Raw genomic sequence first — 22,634 nt, 5'->3', positions numbered from 1 at the left:
TCTCCTGGGGTGAAGGACACAGCCAAGGCTTTTCCTTCAATGTGAACACCCATAACTCTGTGTATCATGCACACAGTTGATCCAAAGGGATCAAATCCCACCTCTCCTCTGGGATTAAAAACTGAAGTTCACCTCCAGTCCTGAGCTCTGGAGGCTCCAGGGATGAGTATCCTTTGCTTGGCTGGGAGACAAACACCTCCAGCTCCCCAGGAGGCTCAGTCCTGATGCCCAGGAACAGCTCTGCTGCCCACAGCACTGCTGTGGCTGCTCCAAAATATCCCCTGGTGCTAAAATACCTTGTGTACACCTGCTACTTTCCACTACCACAGGACCCAGTGATCCCAAGCTGGTACCCAGGGGAGCCATGGGGCCAAAAACTCACTCAGCAGCTGGAAGTCCCCAAATTAAAGCATCAGGTGCAAGTTTCCAGGGCTCACATTACCCGGAGGGGGAGCAGCAGCCTGTTCCTGAGAGTTATTCCTGGGCTGAAGGAGAAAGTTGTTTCCCTTTTGAGCTAATTGCAAAGGAGCTGCTGGGTCTATCTGGGTCAAGCCATGACCTGCTTTAGCCAGGCAGAGGCAGCAAGATGCCAGTGACACAGCATGACACAGCACGATGGGGCTGCTGCTGTCACAGGCTGGGGGAGCGGGGCCACATCCACATCACCCCCAGGAAGCCCATGCCATCTCCACAGCAGGGTGAAGCCCTGGGAGGGCTCAGTAGTGCTTAGCCAGGCACAGCAGAATCCTTGGAGACACTTGAGGTGTGTGTGGTGGGAAGAGGACTGCTCTGAGCCCAGCTCCCAGCAGGCACTGGCATCTCCTGAGAAGCCTCAACCCCCATGAGCACAAGAGAAGGATTGATTTTCTCGTGGCCAGCAAGGCAGCTTTGGCTTCTGCTGCAGCTGTGGCATCGCTGGTGGGCTCAGAGGGGGAGAAATGGAAGTTGTGTCCACAGGAGAGAAATCCAAAGTGGAAAAAAAATCTACAAAACCTGGTTACAGCCCCAATGCCACATGCCCAGGGAGCAGGCAGGGCTGAGGGAGTGCTGCATACTGGTGGTGCTCAGTGGGTGCTGGGGAAGGTAAGGTCATAGCATAAATCTAAATGAAGATTTTGCCTCTGAGTTGGTTGAGGATGAGCTTTGGACAGATTTTAGGGAGTGAGGGCAGATGATCTCTCTCTGCTCTGTTAGGAGAAAACCCACCAGAATCAGCTGCTGGGGCTGCAGGTGTTTGTGTGAGGGACCTTGGGGTGAAATGGGTGAATCGGAACCAGTGGTTTCATCATCCTTGCACCTATGGAGAGGAAGGTTCCCTTATCCTTGTAAGTGTTGAAGGCCAGGTTGGATGGGGCTTGGAACAACCTGGGATAGTGGAAGGTGTTGGAATGAGGTGATGGTGTGTAAGGTCCCTTCCAACCCAAACTGTTCTGTAGTTCTATGAAGGTCAACCTTGTTCGTGTTTGCACAAGGTGTTTTTCAAGGCTGTGAACTGCTGTCCCCAGGCACAGCACTCTCAGGGCAGGGGCTGCCTTAAAGAGAGGAGAAAAAAGTGTAGAATTGGGGTTTGTAAGTGTGGGTTGTGGGGCAAAGACTGGGGAACAGAGGGGAGCTGCTCTCTGCTGATATTCACAGATGGTTTGGGAACATTATGCCCCTAAAAATGAGCTGGTATCCAGCTGGGTGCCGAGCCCCTCCATGCTCCCAGGAGTGACCTTTGTAGGTGTGGAAAATCCCCCCTGGCTCCTGCTGCCCACCCTGCTGCAGCACCCTCGGGTGCAGGCTGGTGCCAGCACAGCACCCTGGGCTCTGTGGGTGCCCCCTGGGCTGGCTCTATGTGCCCACATGGGGGTGGCACAGCCCCGTGCCTGCCTCCATCCCCGCTCCCACAGTGACTCCAGGATCTGTTCTGGAGTCCCCGGGTGCCTCTCCCAACTCTCACCCACCTCTGCCCCGTCCTTGGGCAGTGACCACGGCGAGCAGAGACAGAGACAGCTCAGCCAGGATGTGGAGAGACATCCTCTGAAACATCCCAGTGTTCCAGAGGCTTCAGGGAGAACAAGCCCAGAGCTGTGTGTCACTTTGCCCCTTAATCAAAATTGGCTTGGAAAGAGCTTTGTAGTTCCTGGCTGGTGCTGGAATTGGTGCTGTGATTCCTTGATCTCATCCACTGCCTCAGCCCTTCTCCCCGTGACCCACGGCTCTGTGGTCAAATGATCCAGCTCGTGTGGGTCTGGAAAAAGGGAATTTGAGTGCATTCACCCCAGTGCTGCCTGTGGCAGGGACATGGTCATCCCAGCCTGGGGAGAATGTGGGGCTTGGTCTGCTCCTTGCAGATCCACAAAAGCCTGGAGGAAGCAGGGCAGCTCAGGCTGGGGAAGAGGCAAAACCGGGCAGTTTGGGGCATTTTTGGACTTTGTTCGTGTAATACCCTCCACTGGGCAATGCAATGGACGCAGGGCTGAGGCTGGGTTGCTGTTCCCATTGGGGTGATGGAGCCATCTCCCTGCACCCCACAGCTTCTGGAGAAGCTCTGTCTCAGCTGGGTGGTTTGAAAGAGGTGGGGGAGGGGGGTGGTACCTGGAAAGCTGCATTCCCCACCAGGAACAGCCTCGGTGGGCTCCAGCAAACCCTCCAGTGCACTCACTGCACCCACCCAACACTAAGCCAGCTCCAGGTAGAGGAACCCTTACCATGGGTGCCTGTCTGGAGCATATGATCCCCACAGAATGCTCTGGGACCCCAAAAAGCTTCTGCTCCTCAGAGGTTTTCCTTCAAGGAGGCTGAGTGAAACCCTGCTGGAGCAACATGTGAAATGTGTGTCCTGGGAGATTTGTGGCACGTGGTGCCTGTGGGAACACAGCTCTCCATCTTTCTAGAGATCATTTCGTCCCCTGGAGAAAACCTTTTTCTTTGAGTTTTGAGATTTTTTTCCTGAAGAGCAGGCAGGAGGTGGTTGGAGATGGAGCTTTGTTCCATGGCTGGTTTCCTTGCTGATCTCTGCTCTGCTTGCCTGAGCAAATCCTGTGGGCATGAGGAGATTCCTTCTTCACTTCTCCACTCATTGTGACCGTGCTGATGTCTTTGTCACTGGTGGTGGAAAGGATGGCCCTGCTTGTGGGTGTTTTGAGTGGGATGAGACCCATGAGACCCCATCCTTATCACATGGAGAAAAACACCTCTGTCTGAGGGGTGACATGGAAAGTCACCATGGGGCAAGCAAGATGAGAGCAGGAGCATGGAGAGATGTGGCACCATGTGGGGGGACACTGGGGATGAGGAGACTCCAGTGTGGGGGTGAGACTCAGACACCAGTAGTTGGGGTCACAGAGCTGGTCCTCATCCTCACGCCACTAGAAAGCAGTGACAGGAGTGGTCTTCTGTTTCAGATAACAAGTTGGTCTTAGATGATTGGGAGGAGATGGTTTTAGGTGGTCAGGAGATGGCCTTAGATGTCTGGTGGTCTTGGTTGATCAGGAAGTGGTTTTGGGGATCAGGAAAAAGTTCTCAGTGGCCAATAGGGCCCCATTCTGCCTGTGGTGCAGCCTGAAATTGTGAGGGTCTGTGCCCAAACGTCCTTGCTGCAGGGACCTGCTGTAGGGACCTGGGGACACAGGGGTGGAGCTGCACAGGCTCCCTAGGGGAGCACATCACATATGCCATGGTCCTGTGGATCCCTGTCAGGGGACATGGTGTGTCATATGTCATCACACTGGAGTGTGGGGTGCAGTGGTCATTTCCCAGGATGGGGATGCTGAGCACCCATGGCCAGCAGGAACAAAGACCAAGGTCTGGGTGCAGCCGAGGGGCTGTGAGTGCCCTCTGTGCTGGGCTGTAACAAATCCTCCTCTTCCTCTACAGCCCTGCCAGCAGCTGCCTCACCAGGATGAAGGGGACAGCCAATGTCAACTCCACTGGCCGCAGCCACTACCAGTCTGCTATCCCAGTGCCCCGTGCCATGGCCCACGGCAAACTGCACACCACAGACCTCCTGAGCACCCCGGGATCCCCTGTCCTCCACAGGGCTCCGTCCCCTCGGCCAGGGAAGGTGCCAGGCCCCGGTTCCAAGACTCTCAAGCCCAAAGCTACTGGCAAAGCTGCTGGCCATGAACCGGCTGAGGCCAGGGAGGGAAGCCCCAGTGTCCCTGCTCATGGTGGACAGAAAGCTCCATCAAGACCCCTGGTGTCCCCTGGGAAATGGCCAGAGGCAGCTGGCAGTGGGAGGAGAGGGGCAGGCAGGATGGGGGAGCCCTCCGAGTTGCACAAAGCTCCCCTAGCACAGGGCAGGAGTGGGGGGCGGCTGGGAGGGTCCCCTGGGAGGGGCAGTGGAACAGCCATAGCAGGGACAGGGGATGAGTATCACAGTGACTCACAGGGGAGGGGCCCCGTATTTGGGTCAGGGGCCATCACTTTCTCCTCAGGGCCTCCACACAGCCACCCCATCACTGCCACTGTGGCACCCTTCCAGTACCGGTGAGTCCCTGGGGATGGGGGAACATGGGGCTGGGGGTGCTTGGGGACATGGGCCTGGGGGGGGCATCGGGACAAGGGGAGGCAAGAAGGCCCACAGGGGTGGCCATGGGAAATGGTGGGGTTGGGTCAGGGGACTCTGTACCAAAAGGAATGTTCCCAACTAGATTTGGGGTGCTGGGGTTCCTAAGGCACCCCATGGGAGCTGATGTGGGGCAGAGGATGGACTCATTGGGGAATAGGGTGCCCTGGGACCTCTTGCCAAGAGACCAGTGTCCCCAGACCATGGCAGAGCCTATGACTCCATGTTCTCATCTCCTGGGGGTCCCCCTGCCAGTTGCCCCTGATCACTCACCCTCACCCCCCTCTGCCCACAGGCTGCAGGAGGACCAGGAGCATGAGAGGGCCACGTCCCCTGGTGATGAGTGCTCCAGTCCTGAGAAGGGATCTGACCCTGACCCCAAGCCCAGAGGCCTGAGTGAGTCCAGAGGGGTTGGTCAGGAATGGGGGTGTCCTGCTGGGGGGCTGCCGTGACAGTGCCAGGGAACAGAGCTTTGTGCTGGAACGGGAGCCAGGGCTGGAGGTCAGTGGGGGGAACCCTCACATTGGAGGTGCCCCAACTCCCCTTGGAGCCTTGGGAAAGGCTCGTCTGCAGTTCCTGTGTCAGATGACCTCTCTGGCCAGAACCCTACACTGTGAGAAGCAAAGAGGACTGACCCCTCCGGGGACGGTGCCAGGACATAGCCCTGGCTGCCTCCTGTCCCTCCACAGTTTCCCAGATTGCTCAAGGAATGACCCATTTCCAAGGAGCAGGCGCGGGGGGACCGCTGGCTCCCCACACCCACCATCGGTCACCCCCTTTCTCGAGGGCTGAACACAAACTCCCCGCTGCAATGCTGAGGCCACCCCGGTCCCCTCTGGCGCTTGCTCTGGGGGGAGATTTTGGAGAGGCGGGTCCAGGGAGGATGCTGGGGCGGCGGTTGCCAGGGCAGCGGCAGCGGAGGATGGCGGGATGCTCCAGAGATGGGCAGGGAAGGGGAAAAAGAGAACCGGGAGCTTCACCGGGTGACTTGAAGGGACAGAAGTCGGTCAGATCCACGGTGGCTCCTGGCAGAGCCCGGCTTTGACCTGGGGTCCCAGCATCTCAGTCAAAGAATAACCAGCTTGAGCCCCTATTTGGGAAGTGCTGAAGCCAGCGGCAAGCGGGAGGATGTTCCAGGAGGAAGCAGGAGGGAGCAAGCGGGGCTGGCATGCGCCCAGTGCAGCTGCCCTGCTCCTTGGGGAGGTTTTGGGATAAAGCCGAGCGGGTTCGACACGGGGGAAGCGGCCGGATCCTTTCCCTCGCTCCCTGCCTGCTGCCCTGCGGCACCTCCCACGGCTTCGCTGGGCCCAGCCAGAGGGAGCGGGGGACACTGGCAGACCCCAAGAATCACCTTACCAGCCCCAAAACGACACAACACCGGCAGATTTTCCCCCTAAAGCGGGCCCTACATCCAGGCAGCAGCCCTCCCCCAAACCCCGAGTGGCTTTGGGGCGCAGCTTGTGCACCCATCCTGCCCCAGCAGCACCTCTTAATGCAAAACACCCTATTTTTGGCACCCTTTGCTGTCCCATCCAGGCGGAGTTGTTTCGGGACTCTTCAGCACTTAGCACGGGCTGAACCCTGGATCACCGGGCCGGGGGTGGGCTGGGTGGCTCGCACCACCCCCTGTCCTCTGTCCTTATCTCGGCAGCAGTGATGGGCTCTAATGCAATATTTCCCGGCGGTTGCCATGGCAGCCCGCGTGAGGTCACCAAATAGACTTAATTCACCCCTCCCAAGGGATGGGTAATTAATGAAAAATGATGATAACCAGATCCCACTCCCCCTCTTCCCGCCCCCGCCATTAATTCCCCAAGACCAGTGGAGAGGCCCCACTGGGTTTGGGGGCCACAGTGTCCTTCGGGGGATTCCTGGGGCCACCCTGGGCTTCTGCTGCACAATTTGGGGGGAAGCAGGGATGCTTTGGGCCCCCTGGGAATGGGTGCGCAGTGTCTAGGTGGGTGTGGGGTCCACGGCGGGGGGGACGGGAGGTGGTTCAACGCAGGGTGCTGGGGCGTGGGACCCCCGCGCTGGCTTCATCCACCTCCCCCCCAGCACGTCCCTGCCTGCGAGGGGCTGCGGAACGGGGCCCTGGGTGGCGGGGGCCATGGCGTGCTCCACGCCTCGCCCAGGGTGCGGTGTCACGGAGGGCAGGGTCCCTCACGGAGGGCAGGGTCCCTCACGATGGGCAGGGTCCCCAACGGAAGGCAGGCTCCCTCACGATGGGCAGGCTCCCTCACGGAGGGCAGGGTCCCTCACGGCGGGCAGGGTCCCTCACGATGGGCAGGGTCCCCCACGATGGGCAGGGTCCCGTACGGCGGGCAGGGTCCCTCACGATGGGCAGGGTCCCTCACGGAGGGCAGGGTCCCGTACGGCGGGCAGGGTCCCTCACGATGGGCAGGGTCCCTCACGGAGGGCAGGGTCCCGTACGGCGGGCAGGGTCCCTCACGATGGGCAGGGTCCCTCACGGAGGGCAGGGTCCCTCACGGAGCTCTGTCCCCGGGCTCCCGTTCGATCACTCCGCCCCCCGCCCTCCGCCGCGCGCGCCCCCGCCCAGCCCCGCCCCGCGGCGCGCGCCCCCTCCCCTCCCGCCCTCCGCGCGCGCCCCGCCCCCTGCCCGCGCCAGAGGAGGGCGGGCCCTTTTTGTTCGCCCCTGACATTCCGCTGGTTCGCAGTGTCCTGCCGGCAGCGGAGCGGCGAGGTGGGGCAGTGCCGCTCACCCCCCTCCCCCTCCACCCCAACTCCCCGCCCGCGCCATCCCCGCTCCGCCCCGGCCGGTGGGACGGGCGCTGACGGCGCCTCTCCCTCTGTCTCGCCCGGTGTGTCCTCGGGGCCGCAGCAACAGCAGCAGCGCCCAGCGGGTTAAATGGTCGCAGCGCGGGGATGCTGGGGAGCAACCTCAAGAGCCTTCCCGATGTGGAGCTGGGCGAGGAGGAGCGCGGCTTTCGGCGGGGCCCCGACGGCAGCACCGTGATGCCGAAGCGGGCGAAGGCGGCGGCGGCGGCCGCGGGGCCGCGGGGCGCGGAGCTGCGGGTCTTCAAAGCGAGCAGCGCGGAGGGGCGGCTGCCGGCCGGCTCCAACCTGCGCAAGCAGAAGTCTCTCACCAACCTCGCCTTCCTCACCGACGCCGAGAAGAAGCGGCAGCTCTATGAGCCTCGCTGGGGCGGCGACATGGCCAAGGCGGCAGCGCCGGGGGCGGCGGCGGCGGGGGGCGGCGGGCGAGGCGGCCCCCGCGGGCGGGACGCGCCCGCCATGTCGCGGAGCCTGTCCCGCTCCGAGCACTCGCTGTTGTCGCCGCGCCCCGCCGGCCCCGCCAAGCCGCCGCCCGCCGGGAAGCCGAGCCGCATCCCCCGCGGGCCCTACGCCGAGGTGAAGCCCCTCAGCAAGGCCCCCGAGGCGGGCGGCGGCGGCGGCGGCAAGTGCGACGATGAGTTGCTGGGCGGGAAGGGGCCGGCGGTGGCGGCGGGCACCGAGGAGAAGCCGTACCTGAAGGTGGACCCCGAGCTGGTGGTGACGGTGCTGGGCGACCTGGAGCAGCTGCTCTTCAGCCAAATGCTGGGTGAGTGCGGCCGGCGCGATCGCCAGGCTCGACGTCGAGATGGGAATGGCCGGAGGTGGCAGCTGGAGGCATCTGGGCTCCTGACACTCCGTGAGGAGCCGCTGGGGGCCACCTCAGTGTCTTGAAGTGAAGGGAGGCTGAGGGGAAAGGAGTCGTCATCGGCCTCGGTGTCCCCAGTCAGTCAGAATCACAGAATGGTTTGGGTTGGAAGAGACATCAAAGCTCATCGTGTTCCACTCCCTGCCATGGGCAAGGACACCTTCCCCCAGCCCTAATTGTTCCCAGCCCTGTCCGCCCTGCCCTTGGCCACTGCAGGGGATGGGACAGCCACAGCTTCTCTGGACAACCTGTGCCAGAGCCTTCCCACCCTCACAGGGAAGAATTTCTTTCCAATGTCCCATTTACCCCTGCCCTCTGTCAGTGGAAAGCCATTCCTCCTTGTCCTGTCACTCCAGGCCCTTGTCTTAAAGTCCCTCTCCAGCTCTCCTGGAGCCCCTTTGGGCACTGAAAGGGGCTTTAAGGTCTCCCCAGAGCTTTCTCCAGGCTGAACACCCCCAGCTCTCCCAGCCTTTCTCCAGAGCAGAGGGGCTCCAGCCCCCAGTGCATCTCCAAGGCATGCTTGAGGGAAGGTGCTGTCAGCTGCCTCTTGCCTTGGAGGAAAGGCAGTTCCTCCTCACAAGGAGCAGTGGCAGGTGGTGGTGGAGCTTGTCCTCCCCCACATGTCTTGTTGGCCATCCCTTGTCTCAACACCCACCAAACACGATGGAGGACTGCACAGCCGGGTGCCACAGCTGCTCCCCACCATGAGCGTGGCTCGCTTTGGGGGTGACCTTGGGAAGCTGCTGCTGGAGCTGCTGTGTGAGGGGTCCATGGTGCTGCTTCATTTTGGGCAGATCCAGAGCTCCACTGAGGTGTGGGGTTTTGGCAGAGGAGGGTTCTCCAAGGATGCTGCTGCAGGGCTTGCGTGAGCCGGCTTCAGGCTGTGGCTGCCTGCGCTTTGCTATCTCTGTGGGTTTGATCCCCGAGCTCGTTGTGTGCATTGTGTGCATAGTGGGTTTCCATGAGAACAAGGAGCACTGGCCCAGTGCTGGCTGTGCCCCGGATCTCAAAACCCACTGCCCACAGGCCGTGGTGTTGGCTCTCGGTACAGGTAATCCCAGCCCTTGCCATTCTCTGATGCTGCATGCTGATCCCTAGGAATCGTGGTTGCCTCAGCAGCCTTCCCACTGACACCCCGTCTTCCCTGCATCCCAACCAGCAGTGCCTGGGGTCTGGGCTGGGCAATGGCTGTGGGGGCTTGTGGCTCTGAAGAGCTGTGTTTGGTGTGGCAAACTGGCATGAGAAGGTGACAAGGGAGCCCTGCACAGCCATTGTGGTGCTTGTGGTGCTCGTGCTGGCCGGCTGTAAAGCCCTGGTGCTTGGTGGTGGGAGAGCAGCAGTACAGGCAGGACTGCTGTGTCCAGTTCCCTGCCTGGGACCTCTTTTTAGGGGCCCAGGAGCTGCTCTGGCACTTGAGCTGGCTTGAGATGCCTTGTCCTTGCTGTGTGATGAAGAGAAAGGGGAGAGATTTGCCCCAGCTGGGGCCTAGGGGAGGTGGTTTGGAGATGTGGAGCAAGCTGTAGTGTGTGCTGGGGCCAGGCAGCTGGAAAGCTGCTCTTACTGAGTCCACTTCCCTGCATACCCTGGCTGCTCCAGGAGCCTTCAGGGTGTCACAGCCCCAGCTCCAGCAGGGCTCTGGCACAGCATGCACCAGCATGTGCTGGCACACAGGCATGGAGCCTCCCAGACCATTGTCCTTGGCCCCTGGCTGTGCCTAGCCATGGGGACAGCAGCAGTGTCCTCCTCAGCAGGATCTGCCTTGATGCTGGGGCATCCCAGGGTTCACAAGTAGAAGGCCACAGAGCGAGCTCGAGGCCTGGGCACGCAGACTGTGGGGATGAGCAGGTGGGATGCAGGAGGTCAGCATGGCCGTGGGGGCTCAGGCTGCCCCAGTGATCCCACAGACATCCATCCTCAGGCCTAATGCTGCGGTAGCACCGGATGCCATGGGAGCAGGGCAGGATTGCAGGAGGATTTGTCATTTATGGGGCTAACAGACTGCCACTCACTGATGTTGGGATGCCTGGGGGAACCTCAGTGTCCCCCCATGATGCTCTGCTCTTTGGTGGGTGTTTCCTCAGCATCCCCAAGAGAGAAATCCTTGCAGGTCTGGCCCATGTGGGAGTGACTCCCAGTTTGTGGTACCCTGGAGTGTCAGAGATCCAAGACACTCTGTGGAAGATCATGGTTCTGAAGTGTCCCCAGCAACTGATTTGTTTCCTGGGGTGTTACCAAGCCTCCACCTGCATCAGTCAGGGCTGACTTTGACCTTGGGAGATGCTGAACATCCCTTTGGACTGCACTTAGCATCTGAAGACTTGGTCAGCTGGTCCATGAGGCCCAAACTCTGCCAGATCTGTCCTCTGTATATTGCAAATAATTTTCCAAGACATATGGACTCTCAGGCTTCCTGTGGGAGGGATCGAGGGCTGTGTCCAGAGTTGGATGGGGAGAGCTCCTGAGGTGGACAGAGCAGGAGCTTCACCCTGCTGAAACTTCCCTTCCATGGGGTTGTACTTCCCACATTCATGGGAGTTGTGATGTTGAATCACACCTACTCACCCAAGCCAGCCGTGACCTGGCACATCAGTGACAGCATGTGTGGTGGGGATGCCACCAGGAGCCTGGGATCTGGAGAGGAAGGAGCAGTGTGACAGTGGTGCTGGCACAGCCACAACTCGAGAGTGTGTAGACACATGCTGAGCCTCCCGACCCCTTTGCTTGTGATCCAGGCAGATGAAATCTTCCCCTGTGGTGATGGTACCTTCCACAACCTGGCTTCCCCAGGAAGAGGTGGTTCCTGTGGTGGAGATGGACCCAGAAGGAATGGGATCCCAGGAGAGTTGGATTCCAGAGAGTGGGCTTCACACCCTGCTAGGGTTGGTAAGGAGCACCAGGAAAGGGGCTTTCTCATGGTTGCTACAGGAGATACTTGGGTGGGAGGGAGGGAAGATCTCTGCTGTTCACATCAATCCCTTTGGCAAGCAAAACATCAGCCTGAGCTGTTTGGCAATGTCTGCTGAAGGACACCCTATCCAGAGTGGCATGGGAAGACCCGCAAGCTTGGTTTGTGCTGGGAAGAGAGAGGTGGAAGTTGTGGGGACTTACAGCCCCTGCAGATGTGGTTGTCCTTGAACTGCTGACCTGTGTTGAGAAGCCTGTGCAGCTTCTGAGCTCCTGGCCCTGCCAGCTACAGTGGCTTCCAGAGACCTTGTCCTTGTGTATTTGATCTCCACACCTGAATTCTCATCTCTGCCTCATGCGTCTGGCAGAAGCATTCCCAAGCCTCTCTCAGGCAAAAATACAGTTTATTCAGAAATGTCCAAACGTTGCCTCTCGTTCGGTCACTGCTGCTGTCTCATCTGTTTGATGGCACCGAAGCCTTTGTAGCTTAACCACGTTTAAAGAGCAATCTGCGCAAGCCGGGAGAGGTCACTGGCACGCAGCAACCACATGTGCTTTGTAGAGGCTATTTCCATCATCCAAATTATACATTTCGCATCAACCAAAGACTGAGGCTTCTCATCAAAGCTGACTGGCAGCTGGGGTTGGTAATTATGCCAGTGCCCAGCCACAGGATGAAGGGGATGGAGGGCACGTGGCCAGCGTGGTGGAAGAGCTGGTTGTGCCATGCCCGTGTCCGTGTGTGATGGACGGGGCTGTGCAGGTGCAGGGCCTTTTTGGTACGGGCTGTGCATGTGGTGCTAACAGTGATGGTTGCACTTACCAAGAGCTCCCCAGAGCACCTCCAAGATCCTGCAGTTGCTTTCTGCAGCCATTTCCTTCTCCATCTCTTGCTGGATGTGGTGCCTCTTAAGTGGCTGCTAATTCGCATCAACAAATAAGTGGTCAGTGTTGTGTGGGCCAGAGCCCAGGCGGACACACGTGAGATCCCAGCAGAGATGGTGTTCCCTGAAATGCTTTCTGCAGGGGTCTGCAGCCCTGCCAAACTCTTCAGTTGCAGCTATAACCCATCTCAGTCCTGCAGCCCTCGGGTGGGCCATGCTACCCTTCCCTGGTGGCCCAGCAGGGATGTCCTTGCTGGGCAGTGCGTACCCACGGGGAGTTACCACCCTTGTGGTGCCAACACGCAGGCAGGGCAGAGCTGTGCTCAGGCTGGTGCTGGGTGGGCAGTGGGTGCCAGCAGCTCTTCAGTGGTGGGGAGGAGAGCCAAGGGCTGGAGTGGGCAGATGGGCTCCATGACAAGCAGGAGCTACATGTTGCATCTGAGTCTGGTTTAAAAAGTAAACCACAGTGCAGAAAAGAGTGGCATCTGATGTGCCATGCAAGGACCTTCCTGACCCTCGTGGAGATGGGAACCAAGTTACTCCCTTCTGATTTCCATCCTTGCTGGGAAACACATGGTGTGGGATCAAAGAAGCACTTCTGCCCCATTCCTCTCTCTGCCCCATGTTGTTCCTACTGGTTTAATGAAGCACTAATGTGCCTGTGGCAGCACTGGGAAGCAGTAGCCAGGTTCTCTGGCAGGAGACCATGAGGAGGTCAGAGACCAAACAGCTCTTCACAGTGATGAGAGCAGGTTATTGCCTCGTAAAGTGCTGGGGCTGTCCTGATACCACTAATGCTATTCCTCTCTTAAGGCCCCTGTGTGACAGCATCTGTGTGACGAGGTCGTTGGGATAGGGATTTATTTCCTTTTGCCCACACTACTGGAGTCCTGCCTTTGGGGTAGTAGTGAGGAGAAAGGGGAGTGTACACAGTTGTGTTGCTGCTTCCAGCCTGCTCTCGGGAGCTGACAGCAAGTAGTAGATGTCTGCTTTCTCCAGCTGAGATGGCTACAGTAGCTGGGGAGAAGATCTGGAAATAGGATCCAAGGACCCCACAGCTTCTGCTGAAGCTGTTTGGGATGTGCCCCGTTCCCAGTGATTATGGCAGTGTGGAAAAAGGGCTGAGAAAAAAATAAATCCAGATGTCTTTTGAAATTTCCCATGGAAAGGTAGCAGAGCAAACACTTGAAAACAAACATATTTGGGGATGCACTGCTGAAACAAAGTTCTCCCCAAAGAGATCCGTGTTCAAATGGGGCTTTCCCAGTGACTGCTAATATTTTGCCCCCAAATCCAACGTGTCTAAAAAGAAAATGAATAGAAAACTGTGGAAATTCTGGTGATAGGATGTGACCACAGTGGGAGCTGGATGATGTCCCCTCAAGGCTTTACAGTCCCATGGGAGTGACTGCTGAGTGCTGCTGGGATGACCCCAGCACACCCATGGCTCCTGCCTGGTCCTGGTGCCTTGTGAGCAGCATGCTTCTGTGTGAGTGGCACTCAGGGAATCATTGGCAGTTCTGGGTCTTTCTGGAGAGCCTCTTCCACATGCCCCTGGTTCTAACTTTGTGTATTTGGCTTCTCATGCTGTGGCATGTGTCTCTGTGCCCACAGCACTCCCTTGTCACAAGTCCCCCCACCATCAATCGCCCTGTTGTGTCCATTTAGGTTCCCAGCTCTTTGTCTTCCTGTGCAGCTTCTCATGGTGCCAGAAAACAATGTCCCTGGTCCCTTGTACCTGCAGACCCCCCTGCCCACTCTCACTTGAGCATCTGAGGACAGCATTTGGCTGATGCTTGTGCCCATTGCATGGGGGAGGATTTGTTCTGGCTCAGCACAGAATCAGAGCCTGCACCCTCTGAGGTGTGTAACCTGTGAGTGATGCCAGCCTCCAGTGCCAGCCTGTTTGCCATGCCAGTATGTGCCTCCTGGCTTCCCTGGCTCAGCTGTAGGCATGATGGGGTGGTTTGCTGTTGGGCTGCAGTCTTGGAATCAGGATTTCCTGGCTGTGTGGTCAGGTGGACCCACTGACACATCCTCTGAATCAGTCACTTGTCTGGTCCAGAGTGTCTTTTGTGGCACTGTGCTTGTGGCTTTAGGTGTCCTGCATGTGCAATCAGTGTCCTGGGGTAATGTGCATGTGTGGTGTTTCTGGTACTGGTGACTGCAGTGTCCTGGGCTCTGTGTGTGTGGTGTTCCTGGTGACAGCGGTGTCCTGGGCTATTCCAGTGATGGCTGTGTATGTATGGTGTTCCTGGTACCTGTGACAGCAGTGTCCCAGGGCCATGTGTGTGGTGTTCCTGGTACCAGTGACAGCAGTGTCCTGGGCCCTGTGTGTGGTGTTCCTGGTACCGGTGACAGCAGTGTCCTGGGCCCTGTGTGTGGTGTTCCTGGTACTGGTGACAGCAGTGTCCTGGGCCCTGTGTGTGGTGTTCCTGGTACCAGTGACAGCAGTGTCCTGGGCTCTGTGTGTGGTGTTCCTGGTACCAGTGACAGCAGTGTCCTGGGCTCTGTGTGTGGTGTTCCTGGTACCAGTGACAGCAGTGTCCTGGGCTCTGTGTGTGGTGTTCCTGGTACCAGTGACAGCAGTGTCCTGGGCTCTGTGTGTGGTGTTCCTGGTACCAGTGACAGCAGTGTCCTGGGCTCTGTGTGTGGTGTTCCTGGTACTGGTGACAGCAGTGTCCTGGGCCCTGTGTGTGGTGTTCCTGGTACCAGTGACAGCAGTGTCCTGGGCCCTGTGTGTGGTGTTCCTGGTACTGGTGACAGCAGTGTCCTGGGCTCTGTGTGTGGTGTTCCTGGTACCGGTGACAGCAGTGTCCTGGGCTCTGTGTGTGGTGTTCCTGGTACTAGTGGCAATGGTGAAGCTGCTGAGCCTGGATCCACTCCCTGGGCGGAGTGGGGATGGCTCCATCCCTCTGTGGGATCTGAGTCCTTGTCCTCTCCAGGCTTTGCACCCTGACTGTGTCTCATGCAGAGCTGTGGGGACACAGGAGATCAGGTATGATGCTGTTCTGCCATATCCCCTACCCTGCAAAGTCACGTCCTCCTCCAGACACACGAAGCAGCTTTCCTGGGGGAGCCAGGGAAGGGGTTGCCAGTTCTCCAGCTGGAAAGCAGTGAGCTTGGGAGGGTAGAGGATGTGTGAGGCTTGGAGCTCGGCTGGGAGGCTCAATGTTGCCTCGTGGTGGGGTGGAGGGGCAAAAGGGAAAGCAGGGCTTTGCCCACGCTGCTGCATTGCAGCTCAGAGCAGGGAGCTGAGCGGGAGGGGAGCTGGGAAGGCAGGGATGCTGCAGCCGTGAAGCTGGGAAGTCAGGGGATGCTGCATTGCAGAGCTGAGATTAGAAGCTGTGCAAATGGAGATGTGCTTGTGTCAGGGTGGGTGTGACACTGAGGAGTGGTGCCCAGTGCCCACCGATTTGCTGGTCCTTCCTCTGATCCAGTTCTTCCACATTTTGTTTTGTGCCAGCATTTCTCATTCCTTGCTCTGGTATTTGTCTTGTTCAGTTGAGGGCATTATGTATTTTTTATTAATTCAGGAGGAGGACTGAAATTCATCTCCCACTGGAGGACTTGCTGGAATCCACATAGGGAAGCTGAGCAGAAGCTCAGTACGTTTGGGCAGGACATTTTCCTCTCTTGTGGGAGCAGCCAGCCATAGATCAGGGAGGTGGCTCCAGAGCCTTGTGTCCCTGGCACAGCATGGCACGTGAGCTCCCTGGAGGGGGACCTGAGCGGACCTTGGGCACACACGTGCCCCCGTGCTGCCCAGTGAAATGCAGGTGTGTTCTGCAGCTGGACATGTGTCTCCACCTCTGTGAACGTGTGAGCATGCCAGCGTGTTGGGAGCACAGGATTTTCCACCTGGCGTAGGGTGTCAGTGATTCTTAATCACTCCACGTTGCTCTCATGTTATGTCAGCCTTGTTGTTTCTCTTCTTAGCTGTCCTGCTCATCCAGAGGTGGGCACATTGCAGTCCTCCTCTGTACCTGTGAGGGTCTGGCCTCAAGCATCTCCCTGAAATTACAGAAGGATTTTACGGCAAATCCAGAAATTAGTGTCTGAAGATGTAAAGGCAGGGCTGCTCTGCCTTCCACTCAGGCTGGATCTTACCCAGTGGGTAGGGAGGGGATGGTGAGCTGGTTAGGAGGGATCCAGGAGGTGCCTTTCAATGGGGAAGTGAAATCGAGGGTTTGAGCTGTGCTCATGAAGCAAGCCTGACTCGCAGCCACAGGTGACGCGGCGGGAGGGCCGGGCTCTGTGCCAGCTCGTTGGCTCACCAGCCAGTTGGCTGGCTTCAGCTGTGGGATTGCAACCTCTCTTGCTTGGTGAGCTGGAAGGATGGCTCATGGCTGAGGTCCTTGTTGAAGCTGCTGCAGGTTCTGGTTGTTTTCATGTAACCCAGAAAAACAGGCAGAATTGTGCTGTGGGTGCTGCAAGCCTGTGCTGTTTGAGCTAGAGGGGAAAATATAGAATCATAGAATGATTTGTGTTAAAAAGAGATCATCTTGTTCCAATCCCTGCCATGGGCCAGGACACCTTCCACTAGCCCCAGTTGCTCCAAGTCCCATCGAATGTGACCTTAGACACTTCCAGGGATAGGGCAGCCACAGCTTCTCTGGGCAACCTGTGCCAGGGCCTCACCACCTTCACAGGGAAGAATTTCTTCCTAATCTCTAGTCTAACCTTGTTCCATTCAATTTGAAGCTCTTCCCCGTAACTGCAGCATGGCAGATGGATAGTGCCATACCTTTAGCATTGGAGAAAAGCAGAACCACCTTTCTTTCTCATGTCAGCCCTGCTGGCTGCCAGCCTGCATGCTTGGTGTCTGGGGGAGCTGCATGTCCCACCTCTGTGCATCTTATGCAGGGTTGTGTCATCAGGAGTGACAAAGCTGGCAGTGAGACCCTGCAACCAGATAAGCTTGTTCAAGAGCACCCAGTCATGGCCAAACCTAGCTCTTACTGGTTCTGTTGGGAGCCCAGACTGCCTGAAGCTTACACCTCTGCTTTGTCATGGGCCTCAAGCGTCCCTGGCACTGGCTCTACTCCAGCCTGGCTCTCCCAGTTCCACGAGCTGACTTGCAGCACGTTCAGAGCTGTGGTGCAGGTACAACTCTGTTGCTGGCTATTTATAGCATGTGAGCTTTCAGCATTGCTGTGCACTGGGAATAACTCACTGAGGAGACACTTCTCAAAATCACACGACCGTCGCCCATGCGCAGCGTCATCGTCTCAGCCTTCCCACGTGTCAGCTTGGGGTCTGTCTTGGTCCTGTGCCAGCCTGGTTTGACACTAAAAGGGGTTTACCCTGGTGCTTTTTCTGGCCTGGAGATTCAGCTGGTTAATCATGGCAGGGCTTTGTGGCCCAGTCCTTGTCAGGACATCATCAGCTTTTGCAGGGAGCAAAACCTCACAGCCCTTCCACAGCCCAGCGTGTGAGATGCAGGCACTGGCAGGGAGGGATGGGGAGCACAGGAACCTGCTCTTCAGGCTGGAAGCTGTGATGATGAAACTCATCAGCTGAATGAACCTCTCCAACCCCTGGGGCTGGAAGTGTTGGGCGCTGCCGGGGTATTTCCAGTTCGCTTTATCTCTGGCCTGGCCTTGTATTTCCAAGCTGATGCAAACAAGTGGAAGAGCACATAGCGGCTAATTCACATTGATTGCTGTGATGCTGGAGCTCCCCGAGGTGAGCTGGGGCTGGCAGAAAATGTGCTGTGGGCCATTCGATGGGGCCAGCACATCCCTCCCTGACCATTTCCCGGTGTGGTGCCGCAGGGGACACGTTGTCAGCCTCATGGATGCTTGCTCTCACATCCCGAGGTTTCTCTCCCAGCTTTGGTGGTTCAGAGGCCTGAGGCAGCATTAGCAGGGTGGGTACATGGGCTAAACTGGCAGTGGTGAAAACAGGTAAGGCAGGGTTGTTTTGGCAGGCTCCAAGGTGGGGACACTGCTTTGTGGGAGGGGAGACAACAAAGCTCCCCTCATCTTAAAAGCAGGAGGAAAGGCATTTGACAGATTCTGGCTGGAACCTGGGACTGTCCAGCTCTGCCAGGGCAGGACCAACATGGAGCCAAGCATGTTGAGGCCACCAGTCAGCACAGGACCTCAGCCACCCAGCTGTGGCCTTTCACAGGCCTCCAGACCTCCTCTGTACCAAGGGAGTGACAAGGAGACGGCTCCAAATTCCCAACAGGCAGTGCAGAAGCAAGGGAAATAATGAAGTTCAGCTTCCTCCCATCCTAACAGGGAGGACGGACAGATGATGTCCTGCAAACTTCTGCTTCTGTGAGCCCAGAGGAGCGTGTGGTGAATCCTGAGGAGCTGGACTTGCACTGCAGCCATTTTTGAGTTGTTCAGGGCTTGAGGTTTCTGTAGACTGAAGGGTGGGAGTAAGTTGGGTCTGATTCTGTTGGTGCTTGGCACGGGGCTTTCTGTCCTGCTGGAGGGAAATAGCTGTGGGGAGTCAATGGGACAGCCCAGGGGCTCTTCTCTGGGGCTGCCCCATCCACTGGGCATGGTGAAAGGTGGCTGCCCTGCACTCCTGCCTCTCCCGAACCCCAGGTTCATTTAAAAATGCAACAAAAACCCATCCAGGGAACTGGAATCACTCTGGACAGGCCATGCATTGCACCTCGGGGTGGGCAGTGAAGAGAGGTTCTGTGGTCAGAGGTGCCAGTAGGCACCTGTTGGCTCCTGGTAGTGGTGGTTTCTCTCCCAAATAATGTGTGCATAGACTGGTGGGGTAAAAATCCATCGTGGCCTGGAGAATGATTGCTGGCCAAGGGGAAGTACCAACACTTGTCTGACTCCCAGCAGGCCTGAGTCTTCTTTGCCTAGGGCTGTACTTAGCCTGGAGCTCACAGCTCATCAGTGCAAGGTCCTTTGGCAAATTCCATTTTGATGTCTCACCCCGGGTGGTGTGAGGTTGGATTTATCACTGTCTGGACCTCCTGTCTCCCACTGTCTGTGTGGCTGAATGCATCAAAAGCTGGCTGTATCCTGATCCTGTGGGGAGGAGCAGTGCCCAGAACCTACCCCAGGCCTCTTGCTCCTCAGCCCTGTGCCAGCAGTGCCATGGGCAAGGCTGGGATGGGGCAGTGATGGGTCCTGCCCTACGTGGTACTTCACCTTTCTCCCCAGGGCTCTCCCCTGTGCCCCAGCAGTGCCAGGGATTGCCATAACCCAAAATTGGTGTCCTTCAAAACTCCAGGCTGAGTACAGCAGCTGTTTGGGGGCTGATTCACCAGCAGACTGAGATCCTCCCTCCTTACAGGCTGGATCATCTGGAGGAGAGCAGACACTCCAGCAGCAGCACCTCCAGCCATCTCATTTCCATTTCCCTGAGCCCTTTTAGCTGTGCTTTCGCTGTGCTGCGCCAAACAGCGTCCCAGGACTGCTGAGGCACTAATATCCATCATCTGGCCGCGGTCTGTAGAGCACTCAGATATTTGGTTGCTATTTTCAGTGAAGTTTTCCAAGTTGAGCTTATTGGCTCATGGGCATCTGATCCCAGATGGAGAACATGTGGCCAGTTCCTGCGAGGGGAGGGGAATGGCCCCAGTCATAAAGCAGCATGGGGGATGAGTGAGGGAATCTCATCCTGGAGCCTGTGAGATGCTTTCAAGACTGTGCAGAGTGGGGCCTGAAGGTTAGGCTTTTAAAGCAGAATCTGCAGTGAGAGGTCACACATCAGATATTATGGTGGGGGAAGTACAATAACCTGGAGGCAGGATTCGATCTCAGCTCTGCTGCTGCTTGCACCGCTGGGCACTTCCTACCCTGCTCAAAGTGAACAGCAGGTACTTGGCAAACAGTCACTGTGCTAAAATGGGTGAAACTCTGGGGGTTCCTGCAACCTCCCTGCCTAGAACTGAGAAATGAGCCCTGGCTAAATGTAATGGCACACAAACCCTGAGCTCCAAATCAAAAGTAAATTTACAAAGCAGCTTTTCCTGCCTCACATTCTCAAGTGGAGCATGGTAATGCGTTTCCAATCCCAGCTGCTCTGTGCTGCAGCAGTGACCAGTGGGGCAAAGCCGTGCTCTCTTTGCTCTGCTCCCCGTTTGTCTGTTGCTGCCTTCTGAGGGCAGAGGTGCGGGTTTGTTTTGTGGCTGAGATTCTCATTCCCTTTGTGGAAATAAAGCAAATTGTTTTTGGTTGACATTCTCTATAGCTTCAAAGTCAAATAAAATCTGAGTTGCCAGCTTCTTTTTTGTATTTCAGGAGATGCCTGTTTTCCATCCCAAACCTTCCATGTTTTGCAGCTCAATAGCACATCCCAGACAATGGCTTTAGAAATCAGACGCCTGCATTTTGGACCCACAGTGCTGAGGCAATGCCAAGTGGTGCATGGGGTGCCAGAATTTGTGCACATGGGGAAAGAGAAGGAGGAGGACAAAAAACTTGCTCTGATGGGATGTTTCCACAGAGATCATGGTAATGATCTTCCATTTCCATATAGCTTTTCATCCCCTGGCAGTGTGCTCACTTGTAAGCTGATGCTACACACATCCTGTGTGGAGAGTGCAGCAGCTGTCCTCAAAAATCATGTTGAAAGAGGGAAGCTCTGAAACAGCAGAGTGGGATCTGCCTAGGGTGAGAGTGACCCCTGAGACTGCAGGGATGCTCAGGGATGCGGGAAAGGGTATTAGGAGGAAATTCATTACTGTAAGTGTGGTCAGGCCCTGGCACAGGTTGCCCAGAGAAGCTGTGGCATCCCTGGAAGTGTTCAGGGCCAGGATGGACGGGGATTGGAGCAACCTGGTCTGGTAGGAGGTGTTAGGTCGAGATGGTCTTTAAGGTTCCTTTCAGCCCAAACTGTTCTGCAGTGATTTTGTGTCCCTGCACCAGTGGGTACAGGAGCAACCTTGCTGTTGTGTAAACATCATCCTACACCTTCCCCAAATCAATGTCACTTGTGGGATGTGCCTCACATCAGCCAGTGTCCAGCTCAGAGCTGTGCCATGGCCAGACATGAGCTGGCACTTGTCTTTCTGGAGTAAGAGCCCTGTCAGGGTTTGTGGTCAGTGCTGGAGCAGGCTGTGTCCCACACTGACACACAGGGTTGTTTTCCTGCCTCATCCTGGTTGCCATGCTAGAGGAGCTGTTAGGCCATGGAGGATCACAGGACTCCGAGGAGGGTCAGTGAGGCCGCATCTGCTGCTGGAGCCTGCGGGAGGTTGGTTAATATACAATATTCCTTTGTCCTTCTGAGTGCCTCTCGCTTTCTAAGAGCAGGGAGGTGAGGCTGGAAGCTCTTCTTCTCCCCTGTGCTGAGATAGGTTTGCAAAAGCTACAGTTTCTTCTGCCTTTTTTTTTTTTTTCCCCCTCTTTTCCTGCTCTGGCATTTTCCTCTGGCCTGATGAATTTTTAAACAAAAACATGGTGAGGAGAGAACAGGAGAGAGGGGAGAAAACCCAGGAGAGGACATGAGGAAAAAACTCTGTTTTCCAAATTAGAGTAATTGTAAGAGGAATTGAAAGTTTAGGTTGTGTTTTTAATTTGAAAGTTCCAACTAATTTTAAGTCACTTTATTGACAGGAGAAAATACCTTTCCTAATACTCTTTTTAATAAACTCCAGTTTTACAAGTAGAAGTAGTAGTAGTTGGTTGAAAAATACCATGGAATTATGGAAGTAAAAGGCAGCTGCTGTGCTCTGTAATTTGCCCTGGCTGTGCTGGGGGTCAGTGCTCCCTGGAGGAGTGGGTGAGACAGACACCCCTGCAGATGTCTCTGGATGCTTGTCTGCCTGTTCACAGGGGATTGCAGGGTTGATCACCCACACATGTCACTTTACACAGGGACAGAATGTGGACAGATGTGGTTCCTTGCCTGTTGGTGTAGGGCAGTGAGCAGATGTGGGACTTTGGGTGCAATGGGATAGAATTTGGCCCAAATTGGAGCCTTCCAGCTGGAGAAGTGGTTGGTTAGTACTGGAGAAAGTGGAAGAAGGCAAGAGGGAGCACAAGGATGGAGAGGAGAGGTGGAGGTAGGAGAGGGGCTTGGCTCACTGAGCTAAGCATCACCAGGGAGCTCAAATCCCATCACCAGGAGGGTTTGTCCTGCTCCATAAGCCAAGCTCTGACCTGTGAAAGTCATCCAGGAGTTTGAATCGCTGATGAGGTCGTGAGATATCATGGACAGCTTGTTGTGCCGTGCCTTGTCTCTCCAGAAATGCTCCTCCACTGTGTCCCACTGATGCCAAGGCCAGAGCTGAGCACTGGGACCAGCCACTCCTGCTGCTGTCCATCAGGCTGGGCTGGTTTCTCACGACTGTCACCTTGGCAGTGATTGAGTGTTGGAAAACCATTGGTAGAAAACCAGCTTGTTGTTGGAAATCCACTGCAGTCACACTGTGTAGAACAGAGAGGGCTCCTTGCAGATCTCGTGGTATTTCAGGCTGGAAAAGAAAAAGAAACATTTTATGGTAATTTTTTCAATGACTTTCCAATTTTTTTCCTTGGTAAGCTGTCTGCAATCACTTACAGTGTTCCTGAAGGGATTAATTACTCACTGGAGCTTATTGTGCGTATTTCATATTCTGAACTGTTGGATGTGATGTCTGCCTTGGATCAAGTGAGGGGTCACATGGCATTTCTTTTTCCACCCTTTTCCCCCTATTCTGTTCTATCTG

General features: G+C 56.6%; 1 protein-coding gene across 2 annotated transcripts in view; it reads left to right on the top strand.

Moving 5' to 3' along the window:
• Window positions 1-22,634, top strand: part of NAV1 (neuron navigator 1) — a 74,380-nt gene that overhangs the window by 9,589 nt on the left and 42,157 nt on the right. For both annotated transcript variants that reach the window (XM_088066973.1, XM_014258897.2), the window contains exons 2-4: window positions 3,862-4,473; window positions 4,848-4,948; window positions 7,392-8,111. In XM_088066973.1, coding sequence (XP_087923099.1) covers window positions 3,887-4,473; window positions 4,848-4,948; window positions 7,392-8,111 — 1,408 coding nt within the window. In that variant the 5' untranslated portion in view covers window positions 3,862-3,886. The remainder of the gene's footprint in view (window positions 1-3,861; window positions 4,474-4,847; window positions 4,949-7,391; window positions 8,112-22,634) is intronic.

This window comes from Pseudopodoces humilis, chromosome 26 (assembly GCF_049639895.1).
Source record: "Pseudopodoces humilis isolate 2021_Gansu_Grassland_sample_001 chromosome 26, ASM4963989v1, whole genome shotgun sequence".
NCBI classification, from domain to species: Eukaryota; Metazoa; Chordata; class Aves; order Passeriformes; family Paridae; genus Pseudopodoces; species Pseudopodoces humilis.
This window is presented reverse-complemented; position numbering and strand designations above follow the sequence as displayed.